Source organism: Sceloporus undulatus, chromosome 9, assembly GCF_019175285.1.
Source record: "Sceloporus undulatus isolate JIND9_A2432 ecotype Alabama chromosome 9, SceUnd_v1.1, whole genome shotgun sequence".
NCBI classification, from domain to species: domain Eukaryota; kingdom Metazoa; phylum Chordata; class Lepidosauria; order Squamata; family Phrynosomatidae; genus Sceloporus; species Sceloporus undulatus.
In genome coordinates, this window is record NC_056530.1 from 29,396,641 (window position 1) to 29,407,403 (window position 10,763).

Consider the following 10,763-nt stretch of genomic DNA (forward strand, 5'->3'; position numbering starts at 1 on the left):
TTCTTGCGGCGCCTCTATGACGTCGTGAGGCGCCTGGCGCGGACTCGTGACGTCATAGGCGCCGCGACACGTCTGGACGCTGTGCGTCCAGTACGTAAAGATGGCGGCGCCCATGTAGAAGGTGCGCCGCCATCTTGTACATATAGGATACGTACTAGGGTTAGGGGGGGTGCGGAAGCACTGCCCCTTCCTAACCCTAGTACGTATCCTATACGTACTAAATGGCGGTGTGTATCCCGCCTGTATTCCCTTTTTTGCTTGTCTAACTTTTTACATCTGCCAAGACTGCTAGAGAACTTCAGCTCTGCCTCAGATGGGAAACGTTCCACCCATCTTCTCACCTGCTTGATTGGTGATATAAGTCATGTTGGTTGGATCGAGTTCCTTTGCTTTATCATAATGCTTCAGGGCTGTTTCAAAGTCTTTCTTCTTGTATGCCTCGTTCCCCAGTTCCTTTTCCTTAATAGCCTGAAAAGCAACATATGTTGTGTATCATATATGAGAGGGACCAAGTTGCTCAACCTAGTTCTAGAGTAGCTGAGTAACAATGCACCAGTTGCCTTGACCTTCTCAAGTTAGGTAGGCGGCTAACAGAAAACAGTCTTGAGTGTAGTTTTCTGACTGTGGATATCTTCTTTATATAAAGGGTTTGAGCACAGGATTACAACTCTGGTGACCAGTGTTCAAATCCCCCTTTAGCCATGGAAGCCCACCAGCTGTCCTTAGACAAGTAACCTATAAGCCTTAGAGGAAGCCAAAAGCAACCTCTCTCTGAACAAACCTTGCCAAGAAAAACAACCTGTGACAAATGTGCCTTAGGGTCAACATAGGTCAGAAGCAACCTGAAGGCACACAACAAATATGTCTGGGTCACTGAGCAGCTGAACATTTATAGGTATCAAGTGAAACTATTTTTATTCACTTGTCTAGGTTTTAAGAGGGAAATGTAGGTACATTTAAAAAGGATCTATAACATGCCATGCATCTATCCCCGACAGTTTTAGGTAATTTTGTTTTAATGTTCCTTGCATGGCTTGTGAGTAGACAGCTGGGGAGATACAAAAATATGCAATACAAAATGACAAAATGACTCCTATTAAAAGGTTAAAAAAAGAGAGATTATGGCCTGTTACAGACTGCCAAAATAAAGCTGCTTCAGGTCTCTTTGGAGGAATGCTATTTAAATGATGCATGGGTCCTAAGAGTCCGGAGGTCACACCAAAGCCACACTCCATTCCTAAGCACAAGAGTGCAACTTTTGGTGCAGCTTCTGGATTCTTAGGATGCATGCATCATTTAAATAGCATACCTCCAAAGAGACCCGAAGCAGCTTTATTTTGGCAGTCTGTAACGGGCCTATAAATCTTTTGACAATGAAGACAGATCAGTAAAGCTCAATACAGGATAAAACAGTACAGCTGGACTCAGTTGCAGCCCAGTCTCTTGGTTGAAGGCCAGTAGGTAGTACCTGCTTTTTATTCTCTGGCAGATCTTCCTCCATGGGTTCTGGCTTGGGCTCTTTCTTGGGGGGTGGAGGTGGGGGTGGAGACATGGCTTCATCCTCATCATCTGCACCAGCTAAGTCAACTCCAAGCAGCACTCCTAGGGTTGTCATCACTCGTGGGTCCTTCAGTTTCCTATTATGAAGCAGAAACACAAATGGGTGTTTCTGACACCCATTATTTATGCAGTCTAGTGGACTATGGGTTAGAGAGATGGGTTTGAATTCTGCCTCTGCCAGAAATCCAATGGTCACTGCCAGTCTTCATTCCCTATTTGTAAAACTACTGCTGGCTCCAAATTACATCAGGGGTAGACATGTCTGTTACTGTTTGCTTGCAACGGAGTCTTCTAGCATCTTAAATCAGACAAGGACAGAGTGAGGGCTTTGTAAAAGCTACTTCATTTTTACTACAATCTCAGGGTCCACCAAGCAGAGTCCAGGAATAAAATAGAAACACAGACGAGAAGATGTGCATTAAGAACACAGAAGCGTGGTACCTCCAGGCATATGCTCTGTGCCCAGGAATGTGTAAAGTATATGACAATTCCAATCACCTGACCTTTCACTCATACATTCCCTCTTGGTTTTCTACAAAATCGAAAACAAATCACCCAGAACCTATTAAATCTTGATCTACTTTCAGTCCACCTCTAACCAAAAGACTGTAAGTTATGATGGTATATATTTTCACGGACTGCAGTCCACAAAACCTAAAATTTAAATATGGTTGTGTTTTATAGCATTTTGTTGTTTCACAGCTCCTCAGAAATGATCTCGTGACTTTAAATCAGAAGAAGCAGATCAGTATTTTTGAGAGACTTAGACAGATACTTTCACAATTTGTTTGTGAGCTTCCCAAGAGCATCTGACCCTCTGGTCTGATTGTGCAAGACAACTTTATATCATAGTGGTATGAACACCCTTTCCACCCCCCCTTCCTCAAGACACTTACGCTCCCAGTTCTGATGGCTTGTTGCGGAGCTGCTCTATCAGTTCTCTGTAGCTTGGGTCATTGAGTAAGCCTCTGGTGCGGGGATCACTCTCCAGCTTCTGGTAAAGGTTGGGCATATTGAAAGGGTTCATGATATTCCTTTCTGGGGTTGGGAGGAAAAAAGGAAGAAATTATTACTCTTCTCCTCTCACACTTACAGCTGCAAGCTCTGAAGAACTGTGGAGGAAAAATCACCTCACTGATAGTGTGAAGCTTGTCTTTACTTGCCTGCACTGGCCACATCTTTTGGGAACCAGCTGGGGGAAAATACTAGCTCTGCTAAATGCATACAGCTATGTTGCCAAAGAAATACTGGAAGCCCGGCCCTACCGTTCTGATTCAAACTACAAATGAGTTCTAGAGCCTTGCAACAAACTGAACACGTCTGTCTTTCTCTGTATTTTTGTGTGAATGAACTCTGGTCACCATCAAAATCTGTGCTTCTTAAGCTCAGGATTGGATCTAGGAGCACACACAAATTCTGAACCTGAATTATCATAGGGAGTATAAACTAATACAGCATGGGCTAAAACTATTCCCTGATTTGCCTTTCAAATGTCAAGGATAACCTCCATCTTGTCTGGATTAAATGGTACACCAAGGCTATTAAAATTCCTCCATTCTTCTAGACTTGGCCACACAAACTGTCTCGACCTAAATCTTACACTGTTTTCAGATCAAGGCTTAGGTGAAGCTCCAGAGTCAGAAAGTAATGTTTCTGCTGGAAAAACCATGGGAAGACTGCACCCTCTAATAGTAGTCTCAAAAATCAACAGGAGTGATAACTGAATCTTATTTTGACAGTATTTTGAGACACTATTCAGTATCGAAGAAAGCAACTTGGTGACTGTAGGCCATGTAGCGCATAAAGTTCATTGCCATCATCACTTCCCCGTATCCTCCACCCAAAACAAGAGACTCGCTCTGCCTAACTGCACAGAGTTCAGTGCTGACCCTACTTGATGCTCTTCCATCTCACTCTTGCAATCCGTATTCTTGCTCTTCCACAAGAGTCATGTAGGCTTCCGCTACCAACAGAGGATAGTATTGTAATTTGGGCTCCACAGGTCAACAACAGTTACTGTGGATCAACCAATAAAATTCAAAGAGTAATTTCTCAAATTCCCCTTTCAAGGCAAAACTATAGCTAGCAATGTGCAGCCAAGGAAAGGAACAAAGTGAGCCATGGCTCTCATCTCCTCACCTGCCAGCCTAGATTCCATGTTCTGCAGCCCTTCTTTCAGCTGTGCATTGCCTGGCTCATGTTTCAGCCCTTCTGCATATGTCTTCTTGGCCTCCTCAAAGCGGTTCAGGAATTCCAAGGCAGCTGCCTTTCGGGAGTAACCCTAAGGACAGGAAAGGGACCACGACAGTGAGCATACTAGGAGATAAAGATGCATTGATAACCTCTCAGCCTTAATTGTCACGGAAACCAACAACTGCAATACTGAATACGGAAATTCTTTTAACATTTAGATGCCTGTGTAGTGGGCTATGCCAACTTGCCAAGGGCTAGAAGATATTGCAAACTGATAGAAGGACTGCTTCAGCAGGTTTCCATGTTCTACTGTCAACTACCTTTTGAGTAATTCACATATCTTTTTGCTTTCTATTTGGCGGCAAGAGCACAAGTAATCCACTGCTTTACTTTATCTTTATATGGATATTAATTGCAAACAAGTCCTAGCAAGAGCTACTTTTGGCTCCAAAGGAAGATTTGCAATTACAAACAAATACATGAACAATGTACAAGTAACCAGGCAGCAAAGCTTTTCCAACCTGGAAAACAACTCCTTAGGAGTGCATTGAGGGCAGGTCCCAGAACGGAACTGAATGTGGAACAGTGGTCCCTGCACACAGCAGCATCCATCCGTGGGCATTCTGGTCTCCTTCATAGACCCACATCTATTAGGCAACATGTCTGAAGCAAACTACAGAATGTATACTTTTCTGTGTTCTTTGGAGAAAGAACAGCGTAAGTGTCGTGGAGACATTTGAAATTGCCTGATGCCATGTCTGATGACATCTAGCTCTGTATTATCAATACTGCCTGGAAGCAGCTTGACCAAGTTTCAGGCAAGTTTTTCAGAGCCTTATCTGTAAGATCAGATGGATTGGCAAAACAGGTACTCCATCTCCAAGGCAAGGAACGCCCCAGGACAAACATACCCAACAGGGCTGCGTCTGAAGTGTGTTCACATCTCTATAAAGCATACAAGATACACTTTCCCTGGGCATTTGGCAAAGTTACTGGTCAAGCAGCATCAGAATAGCATAGGGAATGAACATTTCCCCCAAAAGGTGAATATCTTCTTACCTTGCCCCACTCTGGCTTCAGCTCAACGGTCTTACAAGCATCTTCCAAGGCCTTCTGATATTCTCCTTTCTTAGCATACGCAGCAGACCGATTGCTGTACAGGACATGATTGGAAGAGTCCAATTTGATGGCCTCCGAATAGTGTTTGATCGCTTCAGCAGTATTGCCTGAGCTGAGGGCCTTATTACCCTTCTCCTTCAATTCATTTACCTGAGAAAGAAGAAGAAGTTAAACAACTGTCCTATTTTTCCACTGAACTATTTCTTGTCAATCATAAAGCACAAGTAATTCTCTAATCTCATAACCCTTGCTGTCACCATACGCAGACCAAGGATGTGAACTGGCTTTTATCGGTAACTAAAAAAATTAATCTTCTCTGCCCAGGCTTTGAATAAGAGGTTGGCCTCCAAACATCCATTCATATACACCTACAGTCATTTCCTCAATGTGAAATGCAGTAAGGAACAAAAATCATAATCACTGATATTTGTATAATTCTTTCAATATCCCCAATGCTTCCTGTGTATTGTTGGTAGCCTCTGGAACTTTTGGACAACATCTCCCACAATCTCTGGCCTTGCTGGCTGGGACCACTTCAGTCCAACACATCTGGAGGTCACCAAGTTGCCTACTCTTGCCCTAAGGTAAAGATGGTATCATTCCCCCTATATAGCCAAAGAAAAGAGGGAGCCTAAGAGTGGCTTGCCCATCAGGTAACTTTACAACAGAACTGAGTTTTAAATGCAGGAAAGTCTCAGCCTCAGGAAACTCCCATAAAGAGATACCGCTGCTCCCATTGACTACTGTTGTATTGATTATTGTTCTGTTGTATTGTTTTGTTGTTTGACCCTTTGGTCAGTTTTAACCTGTATGGTTTTTAATTCTTTATTAGATTTAATACCTTTTTAAGGGGGGGAGGGTACCAGGGATTTGATATGTTGTATATTTTTAACTTGTTAGCTGCCTCAATTGTTCTCAGAGGGGTGGGATACAAATAAATTTTATTATTATCATCATCATCATCATCATACGACAAACCAATTTCTTAGCCATTGGGCAATGTCAAGTTTCAAAAAAGAGAAATACCATAATAAAATAAACAAAATGGCAGACTTCAAACCATGAATTGGTGCAGTGCAGTCGGTGGTCCAAGTGTGCAGCAATCCAAGCGTATGCTCTCAACTTGGTTGCTTTCAACATTCAATCCAACTTACCACTCATGTCTTAAAGAGATCAGTTTCTATACTCCCAGAATTTACTCTTTTGTCCAGATAAAAGTCTGGGCAGTGGGTGAACGGTGTTTCCAGAAGTAAATGTGTCTTGATCAACTAACCCCTTCACAAGCTTGCAGGTGCCACAATCAAGTGGCAATGAACGGCAGGGTCTTGCTGAACACATAATGTGTATCCATATATAACATGCCCTCTGCACATCTCCTTCCCCTTAGAAAGAAATGCAGTGAGCCTGAGAGGATGACATGTTACTGAGTCACCACTTCCCCAGGTAGCATCTTCCATTAATGAATTCCAGAGGAAGCAGGAGAGACCACGGCGTTTACAGCCGGCAGGAATCTGCAGCCCACAATCTGCCAATGTACATAACCCAGTGTCCCTGCCGAATCCAAGGCTGCTCCTCGAGGGAATGGCAAACTGGAGGCGGCTCTCTCTGAATCACTGCTCCATTCAAATGGACTGACGGCTGAAATTACAGATGGCTGGCAGAAGAATCTCTACATTTAGCAACACTGATCTGGGACAAACATCCAGGCTATATGTCAGCACTCCTGGAGGCTCTTATTATCTTTGCACAGCTGCACAGCAATGCTTAGCAAGATTTAACACACAGCTCTTTTCTCTCTTATTCCATTTATATTCCACCTTTCTCCTGGTAAAGGACTCAAAACAGCAATGGAGGGAAACAATGGAGGGGAAACTCTGCATGCAAGATTGGAATTGGTTTGCCTTCTCTTGGAAAAACATATTGCCCAGATCTATCTACCAGACTTCAGGGGAAAGAAGAGGAAAAAACTAACAATGACGTTCCAGTTTTGAGTAGTGATGGTAGTGGCAAACAGCCACATTGCCATGGCATAACCTGGGCAGATTTAGTCTCACTGGCCTTCCTACAGTCTCTGGTTTTCACTTAAAAGTCAAACTTTGCCAGCACTGTGCCAAAAGCATGAGGTCCACACGATAAAGGTATTCTTGTATTGAGTGCTGAGGGGGAAATCGTACAATTAGGTAAGTCGGACAGGGCCATTACTCAGTAGTAAAAGCATCTGTTCAGCATTCAAACATGTCTAGGTTTGATACACTACAAACTCACAGATAAAAGAAGCAGGAAAGGTGTCTCTCTGATAAGAGATTTTCAAAGACGGCTGCTAGACAGAGGAATCTCCCTGTATCAAGTCAGACCGTTGGTCTGTCTTACTCAATATTGCATCTACAGTGACCAGTACTAGTTCTCCAGGGATTGTACTCTACCTAGAGACACCAGGGATGAAACTAGGATCTTTGGCTGGCAAAGCGTTGGGCTGTACCCCTGAAAGAATGCCTTCATCCATCACCTGGGAGCGTGGCAAACGCCTTTCTCCAACAGTTTCCCTCTGTTAGGCGCAGGACATGCCGCAACATGTGGCGACTGTCCCAAAAGGCTCCTGGAATAAACCAACAAGCTTTGAAAAGGAGAAGGGCTCCACTTTGCTTGGCTGGTTTATCCTTGCACTCAAAGACTGACTCCAACTTATTCAATCTACAGAACCTGTGTCCCACCAAATACAGCACAGTACTGTACAACTGACCAGTAGCTTTTCTTCAGGGAGGGAGCCAGCATTCTTTCCCAGCCTTACTTAGACCTGCTGGAGATTACAACTAGGACTATCGGCACGCATACCAAGTGCTCCCATACTGAACCACAGTTCTTGGCCTGTATTCATACACTGACTCAGATGCCACAAATCTCCTGAAACTCCTCACCATCTTTCTGAAGGCTGCTCCTCCTTTCTTGCACAATCCAAACCGAAAGAACTAGAAATTCAATACAAGTCTCCATAAACTTCAGAGCTATAACTTCCAGAACAGGTCTTTGCATTTGAACAAGATTAATGGCAAGCTCCACTGCAGATCAGGTTACCAAGTTGTTGTTTCTCCTCCAAAGTGCCTCCTGAACACTTTTCCATATGCATTCCTTTTAGCACAGGACTGGGGAACGCATGGCTCTCCAGACATTGGTGGCCTGCAGCTCTTACCAATGGTGCCCAACACAAGCCAATGGTGAGATGATAGTGGCTACAGTCCAACCATTTCTGGAGGGTCAGATATTGACTATCTCTGCTCCAACAACTCACCTGCAAGGTTAGTGCTCAGAAAAATAGCAAGAGGTCCATTGTAAGAGTGAGTGATATTTAACACATGCAAATCACTTAGTACACTTTTAATTCCTTGTGTAAAAGCTAACACTGATATGCTATTGCTGGTTTTCTTTCAAAGCAATGTAGACACTCATACATCTGTGCCAACAGCCAGGCAAACCACCAGTCATTTATTAGTGCAAGTTATCTAAAGCCTCTTTTTACAGCTGCAACTGCATAAATATCAATAGCAATGTCTGAAGTAACCCCCCATTTCCTACTCCTTCCTTGCCCCGCCATATTACTGCTTCATCCCCTTCAGCTAAGCATAACAGCCCACCCAAAACCCTTCAAAATTGTGGATTTTACAAGTGGATTGTTTTGATATGTATCTGTCTTACTTGTTCTTTTAAACTGATGTTATGTTTTAACTGATGTTGTGTATTTGTACATCTGTTGTTTTTCGGCTACTTGATCCATGGGGAGAGGAGGGTAAGAAATGATATTATTAAACCCAATTCCCTACAACATACTACAGCGGAAACGGCTCTCTTTCTTTCTTCTCTCCATATTTTCCCCTTGTTACCCCTACTGTAACTCCACCATCTGATACACATCTTCCCTTGGCTTATCACTAAGACCTAATCTCTGCTCACCTGATCTCTTAAGAGGCAAGTCTAGCCTTAAAACTCAGATCCTCCACTTCTCTGGCCTTCTCTACTCCATGATCTTGTCCCATGAATGCCTAAGACCTACTGCCCCATCATCTCTCACTCAGGTACACTAGTGCCCTAGACCCTCATCCTGACCCCTACAAAGTCAAAGAACCCCCGACAGATGGCCGTCCAGCTTCTGTTTAAAGGCCTCCGACGGAGGAGACTCCACTCCAAGGGAGTGTCTCCCTCTTTTGAACAGCTCTCAGTATCAGGAGGCTCTTCCTAATGTTTAGGTGGAATCTCTTTTCCTGCAGTGTGCATCCGTTGCTCCGAATGCTAGGCTCTTAAAGTGCTGCTATTCCACTTTAACAGCTCTGACTGCCTCCTGTTGCATCTTGGGGTTTGTAGTTCAGCGAGGCCTAAGAGCTCTCTGTCTGAATCTTCTAAGTTCCCAGAATGCAACAGGAGGCGGCCAGAGCACTTAAAGTGGAATAGGAATGCTAACCCACCCTGAACTTTTGTGAGAGATTTCCCAGGATTCTTTAGCATTGAATCAGGACAGTTCAAGTGGGCTATTTCTGCAGTGTGTTTTGCCCCAATGTCTCACAAATTCAAGAGTTCCCAGAATTCCCTAGCATTGAGCCAAGGCAGCTAAAGTGGCCTCCCTGCAGTGTGTTTTGAACCCCATGGGATCCTATCACTAAGGGATAACAAACACAGTGTAGAAATAAGCCAGTTTGGGGCTGCTTTAACTGCCCTGACACTTATCTTTCTCTATCAGAGAGGTCTGGCGCCACAATAAACTACACTTCCCAGGATTCCCTAGCACTGAGCCAGGGCAGATAATGCAGCCTCACACTGGGTTATTCCTGCAGTGTGTTTTGGACCCACATCTCTCCCAAAACTACACTTCCCAGAATCCTCCAGCACTGGAACCAGGGCAGTTAAGGCGGAATGAAACCGGGCTATTCCTGCTCCCCAGAACTCCCCAGCATGGAAGCCTGAGCAGTTAAAGCGGGTTGTTTCTGCATTGGCTCAAACGTCTCCCAAAACTACGCTTCCCAGAATCCCCTTGGCATTGAAGTGCTCTCCATGCGGTGATTCCTGCCTTGGAAGCCCTGGCGCTCCCTCCCCTTCCAAGCCACATTCCGACCCCAGAGGCCCTTCCATCTCCCCCCGAGAGCTTCCCTGCCCTTCCTAGGCCTCCCTCTCCCCTCGCAGACCCCGAGGCCAGGCTCCGAGGCCCACCTTCTCCATGGCGACGGAAGGACGGACGGAGGGCCGGCTCAGTCCTCGCTCCAGAAGCGCCTCTCTCTCTCCTTCCTCTCGCTCGCCTCGCGCCTTTCCGCTTCCGACTCCGCCTTCTAGAAACTGCTAGAACCCTCTGGCCCCGCCCCTCGCTTCCCATTGGCTCTCTATAAGACACGCCCCTTTCCTTCTTTCCCCGCCTTCTCACTTTTCTTCCTCCTTCTCTGTCCGTCTTCTCTAAGTCCCACCCCCTCCGCATTCTTATTGGCTTGAGTGAAATCTTCTCCGTCTCTTAGGTGGCCAATAAGAATGTAAAGGAGGTGGGACTTAGAGAAGACGGACAGAGAGCGGAGAAGAAAGGTTTGACGTTATGTTTGACTGGCAGGAGGGGCGGGACTTGAGAGAGCCCCAAAGGACCCGCCTCCAGCCGTCAGTAACCAGTCTCAGCGCGCTCCCATTGGCCGGGAAATGCTCTGACGTCATCAGTAGCGCTGCCCACTGGCTGATTTCCCTGCCACTATCATCGCCATTAGTTTCGCGCCTTTTCCCCTCCCCTTGTTACTGAATGGAATGGTCCAAATTAAATAACAGAATAATAGAGACGAAGGAAAGCTGGTTTTACCTCAAGATCCAAAACACACTGGAGAAATAATCCAGTTTAAGACCACTTTAACTGCCCTGGCTCAATGCTAGGGGAT

The 10,763-nt window shown here is 45.0% G+C and overlaps 1 protein-coding gene across 1 annotated transcript in view; it reads right to left on the reverse strand.

Moving 5' to 3' along the window:
- The window catches only part of STIP1 (stress induced phosphoprotein 1), a 17,875-nt gene extending 7,660 nt beyond the window's left edge, over nt 1-10,215 (reverse strand). The window contains exons 1-6 of the mRNA XM_042440102.1: nt 10,066-10,215; nt 4,813-5,022; nt 3,700-3,841; nt 2,457-2,598; nt 1,469-1,637; nt 342-468 (exon numbers count right to left, since the gene is read on the reverse strand). Of these exons, the coding sequence (XP_042296036.1) occupies nt 342-468; nt 1,469-1,637; nt 2,457-2,598; nt 3,700-3,841; nt 4,813-5,022; nt 10,066-10,074 (799 nt within the window). The 5' untranslated portion in view covers nt 10,075-10,215. The remainder of the gene's footprint in view (nt 1-341; nt 469-1,468; nt 1,638-2,456; nt 2,599-3,699; nt 3,842-4,812; nt 5,023-10,065) is intronic.
- Nucleotides 10,216-10,763: the final 548 nt, after the last annotated feature.